At 39.7% G+C, this 22,701-nt stretch overlaps 1 protein-coding gene across 2 annotated transcripts in view; it reads right to left on the bottom strand.

Moving 5' to 3' along the window:
* LOC121860149 (aldehyde dehydrogenase family 16 member A1-like) overlaps positions 1 to 22,701 on the bottom strand; it is a 76,811-nt gene that overhangs the window by 18,425 nt on the left and 35,685 nt on the right. For both annotated transcript variants that reach the window (XM_042357206.1, XM_042357207.1), the window contains 5 exons: positions 19,472 to 19,669; positions 15,928 to 16,052; positions 9,382 to 9,490; positions 6,809 to 6,908; positions 1,419 to 1,546 (listed from right to left, as the gene is read on the bottom strand). In XM_042357206.1, coding sequence (XP_042213140.1) covers positions 1,419 to 1,546; positions 6,809 to 6,908; positions 9,382 to 9,490; positions 15,928 to 16,052; positions 19,472 to 19,669 — 660 coding nt within the window. The remainder of the gene's footprint in view (positions 1 to 1,418; positions 1,547 to 6,808; positions 6,909 to 9,381; positions 9,491 to 15,927; positions 16,053 to 19,471; positions 19,670 to 22,701) is intronic.

Here is a 22,701-nt window from a genome sequence, read left to right as displayed (position 1 = left end):
CGGCTATGTCCACAGCACGTTCCCCTTTTTCAAATCAGGTTAACACATCCATTTTCGTAGCAAGGCTAATGGTCTTACATTGCCTCTTCACTACACTATTATCAGTAGCACTTGATGGGCGCTTGGAAGACATTTTGAATGGTTAGAGTACAGTGTTATAGCAAATGCACTTGAGCACAGACGAATGATGTGAAGTAGTAAAAATGATTAGCTTAGCGTCACTTGAGGACGCTGTGATGTTCTGCGAGTGAGGACAGCACCCCAAGCCAAGAGGCGTAGCGCGGCCAGACGAGAGCGGGTGATGCGCCGTAAGAAGTAGTCCGTGGCGACGCAAAATGACATTGTACCTAGTCACCTGGATGTTAAACAAATTTTTGGTATCTAAAGTTTAGTGACATAGTACCGAAACAATATTAAGCGGGCCGACGTTAAGCGAGGACTTAGTGTACATGAGTTTGAATTCAGAGGAGAGTAGAGCTAAGGGTAGGCCAAGAATGACTTGGGGAGACATAAAAACCTGGCATTGAGCAAGTCAGATTCTTGTGACTTCTCTTTCACTTAACCTGAAGTGATTTACATCTCAGGTCATTCATAAGTCTCATCAGGTCAAACTTGGAAGAGTGATCCTTGAAATCTTAATTCTGTGGCAGCAGAGATGAACAAATTACTTGGGCTGTTTCCTGAATTAGCTGGGACTGAGAGATGGATAGTAAAATCTTGTGTGATTTTTAAGGGTTTGAGAAGAGTGTTCTTGAGGTGAGTCTTTGCCTCCACATCCTCACTGGCTCTCTAAACATACATTTTCACCCCCCAGGCCCTGATGTGGGTCAGTGACCTGTGCCTGGGTGGGCTAATCCCCTTAAAAAAAAAAAAAGGCACCTTTATCTAAGGAACTAAATTTGGAATAAGACACCAAACACAGACACTAAGCTCTTCATGAATACTCTACAGTACAGTATTTAAGTTCATAATACATACTAGCATAAGGTCCTCATTGTATAATATGGACACGAAGTAGTACCTTAAGCTGTGTATTCTTATATTACTCTATTAATTATGTATAGTAAAGTATTACAGAACATGTATTAATCCTATGTAATATTTCCATTAATTATGCACCATGTTATGTATGTGAATTATCATATTTACATTTTATGTATTCAGCTTGTGAATGCTGGCATCTGTACATGCCAGCGAGGAGTGATACAGAGAGTGGAGATCGCTAGTCCTTGTGGTGTGGAAGCCAACTGTCTATTAGTTCCTCTGTATATCTCCCATACGAGAATAAGAACCTATTTTCAAGATAACAAGTGTTTGTGTATACCCTCAGTAGTGTAGAACATTTTGGGGGTATCAAAGACAGACATAGACTCATGAGAAAGTATCAACAATAAATGTGAAATAACAAATATATTCACCTGAGGAGTGGCTGCAGTGATGGAAGGTCGGTCAGCCATGTAAGATGCACCAAATTTGCTCATATCTACATCAGGTGTCACAAAATTCAGACGACTTTGCCATGACGGTTTGACATATTCAAAGAGACCTGTGAAAGAGCATAATTGTCTATAAAAATACATATTCCTTTATATTTGACATATACATACATATAATAATACTGAAAACATCTACACTATGCCATCATCATTTAGCCTCACTTTACAGTCATACATTTCAAGAATCATGTGAAATACAGTTATGTGCCATCAATAACAATAACTGACACAAGTGTCATTCCATAGCCCTGTTCACGCTTATGTTTATTCCAAATCACTATAAGAGCAACCATTATTTTCCTACAGCATCTCGTGTTGTACTCTCAAGACTTTCGTGTTTCTGTGTGAAATGGCCCCTAAAAGACTGCCTAGTGTCGGTGCTAGTGATGCTAGTGGAGTAAAATGTAAAAGGCAGAAGTCAGTGATGACCCTGACAAAGAAAGTTGAACTATTAGAGAAGTTAAAGAGGTGATGAGTGCTGCTGCAGCTGGTCGGTTGTTTGGTAAAGGTATATAGTAGTGCACTAAGGCAATATAAGTTGCTATTCAGGTTTTACCTCTTCACACCTAACCCCTGTGGTTCATCGAGACATGCTGACCACTTTTCTTACGACATGTAAATTCTAATTTCCCATCCATCCCATAGCTATTATGCTTCTTCTTAGCCACTCAACCACCCTGCATCGGTTTGGAACTGATTGCTACAAATACAGTCTACCAATGTCACCAAAGACACAACAAAGTTGATATTTATAGTTTTTGGGGCACTTCAAAGACTGACGGATTTCAGCCGTAAAATCCTCTTAACTGCAGGAACTTTTTACATGCAGGTCCACAATTATATGACCACTTAAGTGGTAAACCACTTATAATGAAGACTTTTATAAAGAGACTCCCTGAATATTCTTCAGTATTTTTCTTATATTGATTAACCCATTTATATAAGGTAACAATGGATTAAAAAAGAAGTGTTTTTTACTAAATATGTCTGTTGGGGGGAGGGGGGTTTGGTGGGTCTTATAACGCCCGGGTTCTAAGGATTAAACTATCCATCCAGGAATGAACTCGTAGCAATGGTTTTAAATTAGACAAATTTAGAATTAGATGCAAGATAGGTAAACACTGGTTTGAAAATAGAGTAATTGATGAGTGGAACAAGTTACCAAATATCATTAACTCGAACACGCTGGGTAGCATCAAATACAGGTTAAACAGATATATGAGCAATAGGGGTTGGGTGTAAACGGGACTGTCCAGTATGGGCCAATAGGCCCGCTGCAGATTCCTCCATTCTTATGTTCTATATAACAGGATCTGGCGAGAGGGTAGCTTCCCATCCTCAAGGTGGGAAGCTACTGTCCTGCCTTTCAAGAAGACTGGCAAAGATGGTCTTCACCTGCTAGAATATCGCCCCATAGCTCTGACTTCCTGCATGTCAGTGGCTGAATGTTGCATGCAACTTGTACAAGACAAGGTTTCTCATTGTACCACAGAGCATGGTTTCAGATTTTCTCCCTTGAAGACTGTTGCCAAACATTTCTGCCGCCAATGAGGTGTTACCCAAATCTCGATCTACAGCTCTATGGTCGTCGTGTGCGGTGTGTCACAGAGACCCATTTCCTGGGCATAATCTTCAAAAACCGGCTTACGTGCCAGCCACATATTCAAAGAGTCTTGCCAGCATGCTCTCAAGTTATTGAGGGTCTTGGGGCACAAGTTGTGGGGTGCTGACTGAGGAACTCTGCTACACCTTTACCACATGCAAGTTAGACCCAAATTGGATTATGGGTGTGAGGTGTACTTTAGGTCCTTGCCAATCCCAAGTCTACTGGTGGATGCTGATGAGCCACCCCTCGATCTTTGACGTCCGAACTTCCACGTCCAGTGCTGGTTTCGCCTCCACCACCGTCCACAGTCTGTCACCAACACTTTTGTAGTTGACGAGAATATGTCCCCACACTACACTCAGCATCCAGGTCTTCCACAAACTTTCGGCTTCAGGGTAAGGGAAGTTGTGAGTTGTGTCTTCTTTGCATTCCTCCTTTTCAGAAATGTCTCATGTGGTTACTTAGTGCTGCTCTGTGGATTCTCCCTGAAGTTCAAGTTTGTCAATATTTTAACGAAACGAAGAACTTACTCCCTCCCTGTGTTGTTCATTCTCTTTTTTTTGTGCATGCCTCCTCTCACAGAGGGACTATCCCTGTTTACATCGACGGCTCTAAGTCAGATGCAGGGGTAGGTTTTGGGGTGGCCATTCCCGACTTCTGTCAGGATGGTAGTCTCCCCACTGTGACACTTATTTTTATGGCACAGCTTTCTGGCATTTTACTTGCCCTTAAGATTATTTTTACCCAACTTCATGGTGATATTAAAAAGTTTTGTGACTCTCGTAGTACTCTTCCAGCCTTAGCTAGTGTCTCATCACCCCATCCCTTCGTTATAGATATTTTACAGATGCCATTTCTCATTCAGCGTTGGGGCCAAAAAGTAATTTTTTGTTGGGTTCCGGTCCATGTGGGGGAGAAGGGGACTGAATGTGCTGATGCTGTGGTGAAATCAGCTGCTTCTCACCCTGTGGCACATCATTCTCCTCTACCTCCCTCTGATATCAAGCCAATAATAAGAGCTGCCATCCACTCAAGTTGGCAATCCAGGAGGGATACTGTCGGAGCAAACAAGCTCCAGGGCATCCACCCTGATTTGGGTGCCTGGGGATATTAAGGACTGTCATGCCACTGGAAGACTACAGCTGTTCCTCGACTTACGACGCGGTTAGGGACCCAAATCCAGGTCTTAAGTCGAATTGGTCGTAAGTCGGAAATGCTTAAATAATACATAGAAAATCTAAAATGGGTCTCTTTTTCTTCTCAGCACCACAAAACTCTCACTTTTAAGCTTGCCAGCCATTTTAAAGTGAATTACAAACAAAAATTTTGTCAGTACACAGCGCAATCACTAACGTCGGGAATCGAAAATACGTAATTTGACAAAATTTTGGTACGACTGAGGCGGTCGCATGTCCGGGTGGTCGTAAGTCGAGGAGTAGCTGTACTTTGATCCGTCTCCACATTGGTCACACACGGCTGACTCATGGTTTTTTAATGGAGAGGGCACGCCCTCCCCTTTGTGATGACTGCCTGGTCCCATTGACTACTTGACACCTCCTGGTGAGTACCCCAGTCTCAGAGATTTTCATTATAAGCACCTCTCCCAGTGCCATGGGGGACGGGGAAATGGGTCTTACCATCTCTCTTTGGTGCTGGGAGAGGAGTGGGTAGCGTGGGAGGTGACGTAACTTCCTTTGTGGAGGAAGTCAACCTTCTACACAAGCTCTGAGTTTTATCTATTAAGATTTAAATGGTTTCTATAAGAGTTCTGTACTATTTATTATTAATATTTTTTATCTCCATTTTTTATTTTAGTTTTCTAAGCTTTCATTTTAATTAAGTGACACATGACCTAAGCTTTAGCATCACCAGAAATGTAATTACAACAATCACTCAACATATAATGCACAGTGCTAAAGGCTAACTATCAAATTAATTTTTGAGAAAAACGGATTTCTTTAACACTTACTCCACCCTATATAAACGATGTGACTTACTTTTTGAAGAAAATAGGATATAAAAACATAAAATAAGAAAAATTTAGAGCATGAGAGTGTATGTGGGAAGTGAATATTTATGGAGGCAGTTCTAGCCAAGGCCTTGGCTAGAACTATATTGCCGACTCACCAGCCCAGCTGCCTTGTATATTGTTATTTATAATGAAATTATAAAAGTTGTGGAAAAATCATTAATATTCAGTATAGTCTCGGTTTACGCGGTCAATTAAACCCGTGGAGGTCCGCTTAAAACGAGAAATGCGAAACGAAATAACAGAACATATGGGATTAATTGAAATAGAGACTGGGCCGACCCCCAAACTCCACTTTTTCAGACACAATACGCACGTTGTAGCAAAAATAACATCTTAATTTTATGATGGTATGCACACACAATTAATATTTAAGAGAAATATCAATAATATTAGGTTTTTTAACACTTACATTTGTAGAAGAGATGGCTGGGCACACGGGGATGGGGGGTTGGTTCCGAGGCAGAGGGCAGATTATTGGCCCTCACCTGTATCACTTGTATCTCTATCCACCACAGAGGCTAGCAGGGCCTCCTTGTCAAACCCCTCAAAGTCCATATCCTCACTATCACTGACTTGGGCTGGCTGTGGTGGGTGAAGAACTCGGTAATGTTTTGTTGACTGGGCGACCTTGTGTGCACCCTGCCCGTGCCGCTTCCCGCGTAAATGATGAAATGAACCACGTAACTAATAATTGCCGGTCTGGTCAGGTGCCGCATAAATGACCTAACGCGTAAAGGAAATCCGCGTAAATCAAGACTATACTGTACTCTAATGTGGCTTAGAATAAAAAAAATATAATTTAACCCTTAACCCTTAGGGCCCGGGCGACTTTCCAGAACGTCCGACTAGCGTGCCCCGAGTGACGTTCCAGAATGTCCGCCTATTTCCCCGCCATTTTTTTGTTTTAAATATTTTTCTTTTTTTCTTTATTATTATTTTTTTTTTGGAAAAGTTGACTTTTTCTTGATTTATCCCCACACGCGGGGGTACTGCCAGCAGCACCCTTACCTGGGGCTTAAGGGTTAAGCCGGGTTACGGTGCTGCTGGCAGTACCCCCGCCCCCCCCTGGGATAAATTGAGAAATAAATAAACTTTTCCATAAAAAAAGAAAAAAAAATGACGGGAATAGGCGAACATTCTGGAACGTCACCCGGGGCCTAAGGGTTAAACTATAAAATATGAAAAAATTAAGAGCATCAGTGTATATATGGGAAGTGAATGTGTGTTGAGGTGGTGGGTTACTGGGCTATAAAGAGGGCAGCTGCACTCCCTCCCGAGGTGACATTATGGCATACACACAGCCAGCGTGGCAGCCAAACATCTGCAAGTCAGCTGGTTGACTGCCTGAACTGTGTCGCGTCGCTCAGAGGATGGTTTCAGTGTGGATGAAGCTATCTTTTGTACATAATATGTGCTGTTGTATTTTATGATGTGTTATGTATCAATTTTATTGTTTATCATACCAATATATAATGCAGCTCATCCCTGTTGTGTGTGGCTATTCAAACTTATGATTATTGCTGATTTTGGAGGAATTTTTATTATCATTTCATTTTGGTGCCGGTTTGCTGAATCTGCAAGATGCCCGGATACCTGATACTGGGATTCTACAGTATATACTCATATAATTACATGGTATAAAACATAGAAGCAGATGTTCTTTGCTCAACTTACCTTCTTTGCCTCCGTCTCTCCCATAGCCACTCTGCTTATAACCACCAAATCCTGCAGCTGCATCAAACATATTATGACAATTGATCCAGACAGCACCTGCCTGTAAAAAAAAAATCCTATAATTTCTTAAAATTGTAATACATAATTAAAACTGAGGTTAAAATTTAGACATGAAGGAGTGATCCTGAAATCACCAATTATGGTGAAGCCCAAAGCCAGGTAGCTTTCATATATAAGGCAATGTACTGTACTTGGAGGTACTGAGTCTACAGACTTGGCCCCCAGCACTAGTCAAGTTTATTCTGCTAATCCATTTAGGATATACTGATCACCTTTCTGCTCCCAGGTGTTGCCTGCCTTGTATGAGAAAACTGGTACTCCCCCCCCCCCCACCCCAAGAATTGGGAAGGGTGAAGGTCTTGTACAAGCCATGACTGCCTTATCAGTCATCACCACATCAAAAAAAAAAAAAAATGCAGTTCTAACCTAACTTGATCTGACTCAATATCAGGTTGAGGTAGGGTGGGGGAATAGTGGGTCTCATATTACTGACCTTCTGATGGAATGTTAGGTCACCCTTTCTAGGGAGGGGGATTAGTGGATCTCATGACCTGAAGATGTCTTGAATAAACACAAAACCTAACACATTTTTATGGAGATTGTGATAAGTTTAAGTATAAATTAGCAAAGTTGTATCCCTTCAACATTACATTACATAAAATTTTAAAATATGGAGTGAGAAAGCAGAAAGGATTAGTGCCAAGTGCTCCTCAACAGCTAATATTTAATCTTACAGTCACATGAATGGCTGGAGCTAGTGGGAGGAGAACCTTTTTGAGGGGAGAGGTAGTGAGGGTCTTGAGGTCACTTTTCTCCCTCCTTCCTAACTCAAGTGTGGCTAATTGTGATAGGGAAATGAATTTGATACCATAATGATCCACAATAAATTCTCTATAAGACATTTCCAATATGATATCCTTAAATGACAAGCCAAATAATAAGGTAAAAATAAGTATTGTACTGTATTTGAAGGATACTGGTATTAGTAAACTCAAATTATAACAGTAAGACTGACAGTTGTACAGGTTTGGTTTTGCCCCCCAAAAAAAACATTTACCTTGGCCCCAAAGTGGTCCGCCCATTTTCCGAAGGCTAGAAACGCCACTGGATATGAGACCACTAATCCCCTACCCTACCTCCACCTGACATCCATATCATAAAGATTTTAAATTTTCAAATATATTTATTTTAGCAAACTTTTAGATAAACTATTCTGGATTATTATAGTGTAGTAAATAAATGGAGTTTCTAACTTAATTAGAACTGCATTTAAAGACTCTGGTAGTTTAACCTCAAGGAAAACATCCCCAGCACCCAGAAACATTCTGGGGAAGTGGGGTAGTGTCTGTCTGTGCAAGAGGTCTAGTTTAGACAATTGGAAACTTTTCCCAGTACAGGTAGTTCTCCTATAACGCGATAATTGTGTTCATGTAAAATATCGTGTTATAGAAAATCGCGTAATAGAAATAACAGGGCTTATGGAGAAAATAGGGTTAGGTGAAGATTACTCGAAATCGAAAACTTTAGTAGTTAGCCTAATACAAAGGATAGCACAGTCTAAATAAATGTTACATTCATATCTAATAATGAAATCATACAGTAAATGTAACACTTTAGTTGATGGGGGAGAAGGGTGATTTTGAGGTTGATAAAATCGAGCTTCTCTTCAAGTGTTATATCCTTTCTTTTACGATCATCACCGGGAATTCTATCACCAGAACGCTTCTCGTTGATATTCTTTACTATATTCACAGTTAATACAGTGGGGTATGCTATAACGAACGAAACTCCTACAACGAACATTATTTAATTTTTTGTTTGTTTTTTTCTAATTTATTGTTTTTTTATTACAAATATTAATGATATTCTTTATTTCAAGGGTTTAGATGCATATTTATGCACTTTTTTACAATTTTTACAATTTTATATTATATTTTTCAGTGTTAAGTGGTTGTATTTGGGGGCCTGGAACGGATTAATCCTATAACGAACGAATGCTATAACAAACAAGGTTCTAGAACCAATTAGATTCGTTATAGCATACCCCACTGTACCACAAAATTGGAGAAATTGTAAGCAAAAATCGCGTTATAGCAAACAAGCGTTCGCGTTATACAAATATCGTTCCTAATTCATAAATCGCGTTAGAGCAAATTCGCGTTATCAAAACACGCGTTATAGCAGAACTCACTGTACTGTAGCTGAAAAATATTCTGGGGATAAGGAAGTTTTACGAGCTTGAGAAAGTCAGCTGGTTAGCCAGAAATATCTCATTCCCAGAAGTGCTCTGCACCAATTGTTCCGGCTAACGGGGATATCACTGTTGAGCCAAACGTAAGAAATTTTTTTACGCTAATGTGGAATTATTGCTCTGGACATGGATGGAAAACCAGTAATAAAGAACAGTACTACTACAACAACAACAACAACAACAACAACAACAACAACAACAACAACAACCGCAACAGCAGCAGCAGCAACAACAACAACAACAACAACAACAATAAACTTACTTTGATCATTTTGGCAGTTTCAATGGCAAGAGTCAACTGCTCTGAGAAGACTGAAGCACCCAGCCCATATATGGTGTTGTTTGCCAATGATATGGCCTCTTTGGCAGTTCTGGGAAGTAAAAACCAACATTAATTTGCATTCCATCAACAGGCATCAAATACAAAGGATACTGGGTACTCATATGTGCCAGTGACTTTAATGCAGGAAAAAGCCCTCGACTCATCTAGTGTATATCCATTCCTTGGCTGGTCCTTATGACCAAGCCAGTACTGTTAAAGGTAGCTAATTTTTCTAGTGATCACTCGAAGGCATTCACCTCAGTCTTTTACTATTACATTACCTGTATTGTTATTCATCCCCACAGCACTGATCCCTGCATGTTCCTTCACCCTCAGTAACAAATTAATTGCATCATGGAAGTGTTTATGGGATGTTATCAAAGAATAATCAGCCAAGTGGGAGCTGAGAGGAAAGAAAACTGATGCTCCAGATGAATTCGATAAGTCACATGGTGGGCTGATGGATTCCATGTGGACAAGGTGTGCAGTACAGTACTTCAAGAATTTCTAGAGGCCAAAAAAAGGGCTATGTAGAAAATAATGCTGTTCATTACTCATAGAAAAAGGTAAAATTGTTAGATTGGAATCCACTCCGACTAATACAGAACCCAGTAGCACCTGCATAAGAAGTCAAAAGGGCTGAGGAGCTCTAGAAGGCCACTAACCTGGGAACTGGCAGGTTTCAACAAGATACCTTGCATTCAGTATCCTGCTTAAACACTAGCAAAAAGATAACTGGTGCTACAAAATATAATAAAGCACTGAACATTGCACTGGCAGACTGTAGTGACTTAATTGCTGCAGAAGGCAAATACAAATTTTTCGGTTTTCAGAGTTTTGGATAAAGGGTTGTCAACCTGTATCTTCAGTAAATAAACAAATTATATTTCACCCAGACACAATACGTTATGTACGTTGTAGTAAAAATAACATCTTAATTTTATAATGGTATGCACACACAATTAATATTTAAGAGAAATATCAATAATATTAGGTTTCTTAACACTCACTTAGTAGAAGAGATGGCTGGGTACATGGGGATTGGGGTTGGTTCTGAGGCAGAGGGCAGATTATTGGCCCTCACCTGTATCACTTGTACAACCTGTATCACTATCCACCACAGAGGCTTGTAGGGCCTCTTTGTCAAACCCCTCAAAGTCCATATCCTCACTATTACTATCAGTGACTTGGGCTGGCTGTGGTGGGTGAAGAACTCGATAATGTTTTGTTGACTGGGCAACCTTGTGTGCACCCTGCCCGTGCTGCTTCCCGCGTAAATGATGAAATGAACTGTGTAAATAAAAATTGTTTGCCTGGGCAAGCAGCCGCCAGAAATGACGCACCCGTGAAAACTAAATCACAGAAATCGTATATATATATATATATATATATATATATATATATATATATATATATATATATATATATATATATATATATATATATATATATATATACACACACACACACACACACACACACACACAGTATTACCACGCTTTACGCGGTTTCACTTTCCGCGATTTCTCATTTACGTGGTACCTCGCCAGAATCGGACTTTCACTTTCCGCGGTGCATCTACTCGTATACACGGGTGAAGTATAATTTTTTATTTAGCTCATAAAATTCATACAAATTACCCGGCCAGAATACAATTTACATTGCTGGAATTCTAACAATATGATATTCATTTTGAATATAAACATCATGGATTTTGCATTAGACATACAAATTTTAGATCTAATGTAATAATTTGGTTTACACAAAGCAAATATATTATGGTTGGTGCAAAATATATGAAGTTTACATTCAAAATATTCCCTAACCTGCAAGGAATCCAGAAATGTCAATTATATTATCCTAACTTTAGTCTGAGTAATTATTTATTGCTAAAAATGTAGATACTGATTTCTCCCAAACATTTCTCTGGTAGGGGGGGTTGGTACCGACCGACCCAGCTGGCGTGAGTGTGAGGAGAGGCAAGGTGGGGTACTTTGATTGATAGATAGTGTCGTGATGAATATTATCTTTTTTTTTATTAACTGAAGATATTTGTTTTAGCTCATAAAATTCATACAAATTACTCGGCAGAATATAATTTACATTGCTGGAATTCTTACAATATGATGATCATTTTGAATATAAACATCATGGATTTTGCATTAGACATACAAATTTTAGATCTAATGTAATAATTTGGTTTACACAAAGCAAATATTTTATCTTTTAAGCAAAATATATAAAGTTTACATTCAAAATATTCTCTGACCTGCAAGGAATCCAGAAATGACAATTATATTATCATAACTTTAGTCTGAGGTATTATTTATTACTAAACGTTAATATCTAGTGTTTTCACCCAAACATTTCTCAGAGAGGTAGGAGCCAGTGAGCCAGGAAGAGGGATTTGAGTCCATTATTTGAATGGACATTAACCTGGCGACTGTATTTCTCTTAAATATTAATTATGTGAGCATACCATCATAAAATTTAGATGTTATTTTTACTACAACATAGGTATTGTGTCGGAAAAGTGGAGTTTGGGGGTCGGGCCAGTCTCTATTGGAATTAATCCCATTGCTCTGTTGTTCACTTTACGCGGTTTTCACTTTCATGGCGGTACTCCGTGGGTTCACACAAAACTATACAGTGAACCCTCACTTTACGCGGTTAATTCAACCCACAGGGTACCACGGAAAGTGAGAAATGCGTAAAGTGAACAACATAACATATGGGATTAATTGAAACAGAGACCGGGCCGACCCCCAAACTCCACATTTTCAGACACAATACCAACGTTGTAGTAAAAATAACTTCTTAATTTTATGATGGTATGCACACACAATTAATAATTAAGAGAAATATCAATAATATTAGGTTTTTTAACACTTACATTTGTAGAAAAGATGGCTGGGCACACGGGGATGGGGGTTGGTTCCGAGGCAGAGGGCAGATTATTGGCCCTCACCTGTCACTTGTATCAATTGTATCACTATCCACCACAGAGGCTTGCAGGGCCTCTTTGTCAAACCCCTCAAAGTCCATATAAGTCCATATCCTCACTATAATTATCACTATCACTGACTTGGGCCGGCTGTGGTGGGTGGCGGGTGAAGAACTCGGTAATGTTTTGATGACTGGGCGACCTTGTGCGCACCCTGCTCGCGCCGCTTACACAACATGGCGGATGGCAGGAGAGGGCGAGAGAGATGGCGGGAGGTTTGGATCCAAAAATGGCGCGGCTCGCCAGCCGCTCTCCATGTAAAGGGGTATATGCACCGCGGAATGGGAGCATTCCGGTTTCGGCAGGGTACCGCGTAAACGTGGAAACGCGGAATGTGGGACCGCGTAAAGCGAGGGTTGACTGTATAAGACAATCTACTCAGAAATACCTTGGTATGTCCATTTTTTTTTTTAAGTGGGGTCTAGTTTAATTCCATGCCAAAAGAGGTTGGTTTAAGACTTATCAAGCGTTGCAGCAGCACTGATGAGCAAGCAGCATGTGAGCTTCCCAATACCTTGGAAACTATCACTGACCACAGCAAATACCCTTCCCAACTTGTATTCAACGTCAATGAAACTGGCCTCTTTTGGAAGTGAATGCCATCACACACAGTCATCTTCTGAAGAGAGAAGCTTGTGTGATGGTTTAAGGTCACCATAGAACAACTTAAGACTCCTAATGGGTGGTAATCTTTTGGGTGATTTCAACCTCATGCCCACAGTCATTTACCACGGAACATCAACCTGTCGTCTGCATCGCTAACAAGAAAGCCTGGGTGACAGCTGATATTTTCCAGCAGTTGTTTGTGTCTAATCTTCGTCCAGCCGTCAAGTGTTACTGAGGAAGATAGCTTGAACCATGACTGTTGCTGCATGACAAAAGCTTTGGGCCACAAGATAATCTAAGACTCTATATGGACTTTAGTGCCATAAAAAGGGGTCTTCTGCCACCAAACACCAACTTCTGTTCAGCAGCCAGGAGACCAGGGTGCCTTAGATAACTTAAAGAAATGTTGCCTTAGATACACATTCAGGCATCTGTTCAATACAAAAGATAGTTAAGAAAAGTCTTATAATATTTTGAAGACCATCATCAACATCAGCACAGCTTGGAAAAAGAAAGTCATTAACATCTATATGAAATGTGTGTGTGTGTGTGTGTGTGTGTGTGTGTGTGTGTGATAGATGTGGCCAGAGGTATACCACGTGTTCACAGGACATGAGGAGTCAAGCGAGGGACTACTGTATAACACTGTGCAGTTGGGAGATGAAGCTGGCCTGGAGGAACTCGGCATCGACCGTGTGAAGGAGCCACTGCAGTTCCATGGCGTTGTCCTGACTCATAAGGAACTATAGGAGTTGGAAAACAAAAAGTTGTAGACGAAACTCCACATACACGGAACTTGACCACAGCCAGGTTAACAGATGGCATAACAGAACCAATGAAGTCCTGGAAATGTTTTCAGAAAATGACAGAGATTTGGAACACAGCATTGCTGTAAAGAGGAAACAGCAGTCAATTCTATATGCCTTCATCAAGAAGTTTCTGAGGAGGGTTAACAAGAACCTAGCCCATCTTCATAGCAGTAGCTCCTCCAATCCCATTACCCACTGCAGTCTTACACTGCTATGAATGAATGTATTGGTAAGTGCCACACCATAAGTTAATGTGCTCTTATTTATTTTTTAATTTTGGTTCACTTTCCAAGCTAAGTTTACATTTTAGTGACTATTCCATTGTAATCATCAGCCAAAAAATTACAAACATACGATAGTGTATTTATGCACTTCCAGAGACAGTGGTAAGCTCTGAATAAGCAATTGTGAAAATATTATGAAACAGTATCAAACAGACTGTGTAGTGAGTAGTATAGCAAGTATGATTATGAGAAATTGACTTTCATGCATCAAATTACTCACTCTAACTTATGCAGAATTTTCTCTAATGAGGTTTCATAAAAAGAGGGATCATTTTATATCATAGACTGAAAAATGAAAGCAATGATTTAATATTACTGGTGTCTTTACTGGTCATAATGTCGAGCACTACACTGCTGTATACATTAAGAGGTTGGGCAAATCGTATCTACCACTGGACCTCACAGCCATGAGCAGGGTCAGCCTGAGGTGTTCAACATGCTGGGTTCTCACTGGCCAATTACTGAGGAATGCACGCCAAAAATAGATTTATTACTTTAGATATTAAACATGGTTGTAAAAGAACCACACATCACTTATTGCAGGAACCACCAGCCCCAGACATCACTTGTTGAAGGAACCACCAGCCCCAGACATCACTTGTTGAAGGAACCACCAGCCCCAGACATCACTTGTTGAAGGAACCACCAGCCCCAGACATCACTTGTTGAAGGAACCACCAGCCCCAGACATCACTTGTTGAAGGAACCACCAGAACCAGACATTACTTGTTGAAGGAACCACCATAACCAGACATCACTTGTTGAAGGAACCACCAGAACCAGACATCACTTGTTGAAGGAACCACCAGCCCCAGACATCACTTGTTGCAGGAACCAACAGAACAAGACATCTGAAGCTTTGGTAAATTTGGTTATAGCGTGTTTTTTCCCAGCTGAGAAGAGATGCCACGCCCCCTCCTCAAGAGTTACAGCTGATTGGCTGTTGCAAATCTGTCTGATTTCACCCTAAATTAATGATGTATTTCTAAATGAGTTAATTCATTATCGGTGGGATGACCGCTTCCGGTGAGAAAGATATTTAGCTAAATTATATAAAGATACTGTACATACATTCATTATTTTAAACATGAGCACGTAGGAAGTTCATCAGAAGTTTATACAGGAATTAACTGTTAAACTCTGGTTGCAAATTCACATTTTTGGAGGTTGCATTTAATATACAGTATACTTATTTTTACCCACAATATAGCATACTAAGACTAATTACATATCAGTAATACTACATGATGCAAAAACTAACATTTTAAATGATCAGAATTACGTTGAAATATTACACGACCGTCAGCAGAGGCGGGAAATATGACTGCGAACAACTTCATATTTCCTGCCTCTGCTGACGATTAGGCGGCCAAGCTCCCCAGTCTGTCACACTCATCCAACAACTTTCAGAGGCCGTGTAATATTTCAAAGTGATTCTCATCGTTTAAAATGTTAGTTTTTGCATCATGTAGTATTACTGATACATTATTTGTCTTAGTACTGTATGCATTATTGTGGGTAAAAATAAGTATATATTAAATGCGTCCTCTGAAAGTGTGAATTTGCTACCAGATTCAATCACTAACTGAGGCACCACATTACCCAGGTCTTATAAATTTCCATATATAGAAGTGTTATATCTCACTAGACTTCTTCTTTTATAATTGTTTTAATATTAAAGTCTCATTCATTCAGTGCCTTAACTTATACTTATACTTTTCCAAAATCTAACAATTCAATGAATATTTATTAAAGAGGAAAATGATGGCTTTAAAACACTTACCTAAATGGCATGGCAACAAGAACAGGACCAAATATCTCCTCTACAACTGTGCGAGATGTAGTTCCAACTTCAGTGATTAAGGTCGGTGGATAAAAGCATCCGGCTGGGGCATCCACTTGAAACACCTGATAAAAACTGAACTGATCAAAACCTGAGGCTTAAGACATAGAGAAAATGGGTACAGTAATGACAGAGGATATTAAGGCTTAGTGACCACTTCATTACCTGCTGCAGCAGGAAAATAGTAAAAGGATTGAGAGAACACAAGGTAATAAAAAAACAGTAAAAGCTCGCTAAGGCGGACCCCACTTAACCCGACAAAATTATTTGCTCAAAATTAAAAAAATTAAATTAACTAAAAAAAAAAAAAAAGTAGGACACAATTTGTCATAAGATGACATGTCCACCTTAAGCCAAAATTTCAAGAGAGCAAGACGGACAGACTTCGCAATTCACCCACGCTGGTAAACAAAGGGACATGCGTCACAAACTCGGTCATAAATTAGCGTCGCCCGTGATAGCATAACTTCTGCTCTGTTGCTCTATCGATTGTGTTTTATTGCCGTATAGATGCGCTGAACTTTATTTTTAAACTTATTTGACATTGCCAGTAATGTGATTATGCTGTAGGCAGACGTAGCATACATATTATTGCATTATTTTTGAAAAATTAGACAATAACCATGGCCCCTAACTAAAGATAAAGGTGATTGAAAATTAGAAAAAGATGCTGCTCCTTCACAAATATGCGCTGAATACGGAATTTCAAAGCAGTCACCGTCGGATATACGAAAATCAAAATATAAGTTGAACAAATATGCCTAGAAATTTAATGTGGACCAAGTAAAATCTGGCATTAAGAAAATGAAAAAGGTTGGGAATGAGGACTTGGAAGGGGCAGAGGTGTGGAAATCCAGGCAGCTGCTGAAAGGTTATCAAAACATAAATGTAAAGGATTTTAATTCTAGTATTGGCTGGTTATTTAGATTTCAAAGGTGCCACAATATTTCTTTCATAAAAATTGGATACATTGGTGTTGTACAGTATTTTCTAAATTTAATGAACTAATTCAAGCCACCCGTTTGTTAAATCAAAATTTCCACTAAATCGAGCTCTCGGTCAACTAAGTACACTGGAGTACCTCAGCTTTCATAATTATTCAAGACATCATCAGAGGCAACTGAATGAAAGGGGTGGAATGTCAGGTCACTCTTTCTTGGTGATGCAGGGTAATGGTAGGTGACACAGGCATGGTAGGTGATGCAGGGTAATGGTAGGTGACACAGGCATGGTAGGTGATGCAGGGTAATGGTAGGTGATGCAGGGTAATGGTAGGTGACACAGGCATGGTAGGTGATGCAGGGTAATGGTAGGTGACACAGGCATGGTAGGCGACCAGGCATGGTAGGTGATGCAGGGTAATGGTAGCTGACAGAGGCATGGTAGGTGACCAGGCATGGTAGGTGACCAGGCATGGTAGGTGATGCAGGGTAATGATAGGTGACCAGGCATGGTAGGTGATGCAGGGTAATGATAGGTGACCAGGCATGGTAGGTGACACAGGTGATGGCAGGGAAACACTACATAAACAGTAAACAGTTGCAGCATTTATGTATACTACTTTAATTTGGTCACTTACACAAAATAAAGAATAAATTTTAACATAAATAATTGTTTTCTCTTTGTACAATTCAAGTCTAGATACAGCATGTAAATAAACACGTAACTTATATAACTAATAATATTTCCCTGGTAAAAATGTTGTCTTTATTACAGAGCAAAAGAGTAAAAATTACAATACTCTAATGTAGCTTAGAAATAAAGAAAGATGAAGAGCATAGCTGTGTGGGGGGGTGAACATATGTGAAGGCCACTCAGTGAGCTGTACTGCTTGGCTGACTCACTCGCCTCCCATGTGGCGTCATAGCACACACACGTCTCAGTCAGCAGGTTGACTGCTAGGCTGAACTGTGGCATCACTCAGACGATGGTTTGAGTGTGGCGGGAGCTATTTTTTGTACATAATATGTGCTGTTGTATTTTATGATATTCTATGTATCAATTTTATTGTTTATCACAGCTATTTTGGTTTAAAAAGTGGTTATAGCGCTACAGGCATCAGACACACACATAAATGACTCAGTTGCTTTCAGATTGCTGACTAAATAAGAAGTTTTACCAAAGGGGACAAAGTTGGGATACCTGGAAGATCCAGAGTTAGAATTCAGATTAAATAAAATGCACAGTAAATTATATAGTGTCTCTGCCCTTGGATTTACCATAATAGTGGAGATGTTCTGCATACAGTGGCTGGCCTGACATGAATGGGGGAGGTTGTTGGGTGTTAATGGGTTAGTATGGCAGGAACCAAATTTTACCAGGGAGTGCTGAATATTAATTCTGGTGCCCTAGATACTCTGTGGTGCAATGTATAGTACAGGGTACTTTATACCCACACTACTGGGATGCTACAATGCCCTCCCTTCCCACAACAATAACAAACACCAAACTGACAAGCGTGGAATGCAGCGCAGTGATTTTCCAAGATAATTTTATATAACTCAGCATTTCCCGAGTTATTTTATAATAAATTCCGAGACCATATCCACGTATCGTATGCCGAGTTATCAAGAGTTTACTGTATATACTAATGCTTAAGGCTGTGTGGCTACAGCAGAGTCCTGTATAAGGTGCTCAAAAGATGAAGGGGTGCACTTAGTTCTTGACAAGACTACTGTATATTTACAGTACCTGCTTTTATTGTTCCATCAAAACCGTTTTATCGGAAATTATCACGTAAATAGATAAGAAATTACCATTGCAATAAATATATTTGCCAACAAGGCATAATCCTGACAGCTCTGTCCTCTTGCTCAACCTTAATACTGTACAACCCGTTGTACGGCTTCCCCTATTATACTTATGATTTTCAATTCCACTGTGACTTATGTATATACTTATAATATAAATAAAAAATACAATAAAATAAAAATAATTAATAAATAAAATAAATAAATATTGAAGTGATAACCGTGGCAACAATATGAGATGTTCTTATTACCACCATGCTATTGTACTATTCCAGATGATACTAAATGTTGCATAATACTTCCTTGAGATAAATGTATAGTATATATCAAGTGCCTAAAGGAGAGCTCAGGTTCTCAACTGGCTCAGCCATGTTAATATTGTTATTATTATCCACTTTCTATGTGTTTTTCTGGCTAAATAATCTGTTTCAATTCAATTCAATTCAGATAAACAAAACCTGAAAACTGACATGGGATATGTCATTTTGTTACCAGAGTTATTTGGGTGACATGGAGCACACACACCAGTGTGACAGTAAGACTAGTTGCTTCAGTTGTAACTGTTTTTATCCAAATGTCTCTTTTCGGATGTCTGGATATGAAAAGAAGGCATACATTGATTAATGAACTTATCCAGTGACTAATGCTGCAGGCTTCTGAGTTTTATCCTGAAGCCTTTAGGTGGTAGAGCATAAGTTGCCCAGGCCAAGTAACGGGACATAAGTCACACTCACCTCTGCTCCGTCCTTACGAGCTTCATCAACATAATTAGCGATGTATTTCAGCTGACAAGGATCTATAATGGCACCCATATCTACAGCTTTATCCAAGGATGACCCGAGCCTCAGAGTCTTCATACGATGCTTCACTTTTTCAATAAACTTGTCAAACACCGGCTCTTGGACGAGGAGACGTGACCCAGCACAGCAAACCTGAAAGTTCAAGGATTTATTTTCTTTATTTAGTACACGGCCAAAACACTGATATATATGTAGAGATGTATTTGTTTCTATCACTGTGACACCATAAGCAACTACTACAGGTTGGTTATCTGTGACTTTTAATCTATTATGGCCTCATAGAGATTCATAAGTTTTCCATTTCAGAAGGTACAGTACAGTAATTAACTGAACCCTTGTATTACAGTTGTACAACGGTAATTACTAGGCCTGTGTGGTAGGTTTTAGGAAATTAAAAATTAATTATTTATCATATTCAAACTTTATAAATACAGTAAACTTGTGTTCAAGAATGTGTGGGTATGGCCTGGATGCAGGCACCCATTGGTAGATGGTTGTGTAATAAAGTGTGTTCTGGTACAGGGCATAGCTCAGACTGTGATGCCAGATACATCATGGAAAAACAGTCTCTCCTCGACTTACGAAGGGGTTCCGTCGTGACGACCAGGTCGCAAGTCGAAAAGGCAAAAATAATACACAGAAATTCTAAAATGGGTGTCTCTTTTTCTTCTCAGCACCACGAGAACTCTCACTTTTACGCTTGCCAGCCATTTTAAAGGGAAATGCAAACAAAAATTTTCTTAGTACACAGTGCAATCACTAACGTTGGGACTCAAAAATACGTAGTGTGAAAAATATTTTAAATGAACATGGCCGTCGTATGTCCAGGTTGTCATAAGTCGAGGAGAGACTGGACAAGATTCTCCTCTTCTATGTACAGTAATATCTCCCTTAGCCGGAATCCCTCAAACCCGGAACTCTCCGATAGCCGGAAAATTACGGCTTTGGGAAAGATTTTCCGAGGGGCACATTTTCCGGAAAATTGCAAAATAAATTTCCCGATACCCGGAAAATTCTGGGGATGGGGTAGTTTTGTTCCTGCTTTGAGAGATGAAAATCAGGCGCAATTTCTGGAACTTCCGAGAACATTTTTCGGTTACGCGGAAAATTACGGGTACAAGAGATTTTTTCTGGCTTTGAGAGTCGTCTCGTTACCCGGAAATCTCACATTCCCGGAAGTGCTCTGCACCAACTGTTCCGGCTAACGGAGATATCACTGCATTACATTTTCTCCACAAATTCACCAATGGCTTTGTACAAAAGTAAAAGAAATAATTGTCCTAAGGGCAAACACGAAGGGAATATACATCTATTTTCACACGAGTAAGCTGGCTCAGTGAGGGAGGGTGGGGAGGAAAGTGCAGAGTGAAGGGGTTGGGGAGAGTTGCTTGGTAAATGGTGTCCCACCTGATCTTCGTTACTATGGTGAAACAGGGAGTGTATGTAAATGGTAAATGTGTTAAACTTTTATTTGGCTCTTATTTACTGTATTGCCAATACAGTCATCCCTTGGTTATCACACCTAATTGGGACCGCACCGAGTGCATGATAACGAAAGTACAGAACCTCTGGGATTTAGTCTAATCGGTTCCAGGTACCCAAGACCCAACCCCAATTTTCCCATTTTACGACCATTTAGATCCAATAAAGATATATATAATGTTATGGTAAGTATCAGACACACATAGGCATGGCTAGGTTTATTACTGTAGTCCACAAAACATGTAGCTATGCTTTCTTTATTTGAGTCCCCCGTCTGAGGAGTCCGTTTTCTCATAGCTTCAGGACGCCTGAGTCCTCCGTTTTCTCTAAATCATAGAGTGCACCCGAGACTTCATTATTCCTTAGTAATGACACAGAATTTGAAATTGCAACTGGGGTTACAATTGTTGAGGCAACTTAGATATGTCTGATTACAGCAAATGTGTTATTGTCAATTTGTAGGTGAAAGATTTTATCCTCAATAGATGTAGGTGAAGCAAATGGGTAAAAACACCTGGAGGCAACTGCGTGATAACGAAATTCTCGGCTTGAAAAATGTGCTATAACAGCAGGTGAGCAGATTTTGATGGAGGCGTGATTACGAAAATCGCGATAACCAAGGGATGACTGTACAGTATTTTTTGTTGTAACTTATTTATTGGTATAATTTTTATTCATTCCTCACATTTCCTGGTACAGTATTGTACTGTATACAGTCTCTCCTCGACTTACGACAGGGTTCCGTCCCGACTACCAGGTCGTAAGTCGAATTGGTCGTAAGTCAAAAAGGCGAAAATAATACATAGAAATTCTAAAATGGGTGTCTCTTTTTCTTCTCAGCACCACCAGAACTCTCACTTTTATGCTTGCCAGCCATTTTAAAAAGAATTACAAACGAAAATTTTGTCAGTACACAGCGTCATCACTAACATCAGGACACGAAAATTTAAAAAATATTTTATACGACCACGGCGGTCTATGTCCGGGTCGTCATAATACTCCCTGCAAAAGTGGGGGTTACGGGTTTGAGATTCGAGATTTCGATGATTTGTGGTAAGCAGATGGTAGATATGGTGGCTAGCTTACGAGCCTTTTCCCACACCACGAGTCACCCTACGCAGCATCTCGTGTTGTACTCTCAAAACTTTAGTGTTTCTGTGTGAAATAGCCCCTAAAAGACTGCCTAGTGTCGGTGCTAGTGATGTTAGTGGAGTAAAATGTAAAAGGCAGAAGTCAGTGATGACCCTGACAAAGAAAGTTGAATTATTAGATAAATTAAAGAAAGGGACGAGTGCTGCCGTGGCTGGTCGGTTGTTTGGTATAGGCATATCAGTATGGTCGGGATATACTGTATAGAAACTTTATATAAAGATTTTTTTCTATCGCGGATACCAAAATCATCGACATTTTCCAATATATAGCAATAAATTTATTTCCAGTAGACACAACTTACATGGAGTTATGTTCCTGGGACCTCACATAAAACCAAAAACAGTATAAAGTCACAAACACTAATAAAAATCCCCTAAATAGCCCCAAAAATACGAGTTGAAAAACTGTACAGTACTTAAATGTACTCTAAAAGACTAAAAAATATATTCTGCTAACTTTAGACTGTGCCATTTTATGTCAAGTTTAGTCACTTTTGTTGGCCTCCAGAACCTAACAATATTTTCCCCACC

This window comes from Homarus americanus, unplaced genomic scaffold, assembly GCF_018991925.1.
Source record: "Homarus americanus isolate GMGI-L3 unplaced genomic scaffold, GMGI_Hamer_2.0 scaffold5831, whole genome shotgun sequence".
Taxonomy (NCBI): Eukaryota; Metazoa; Arthropoda; class Malacostraca; order Decapoda; family Nephropidae; genus Homarus; species Homarus americanus.
The sequence above is the reverse complement of the archived record's forward strand: the minus strand, read 5'-3'. Positions and strand labels throughout refer to the sequence as shown.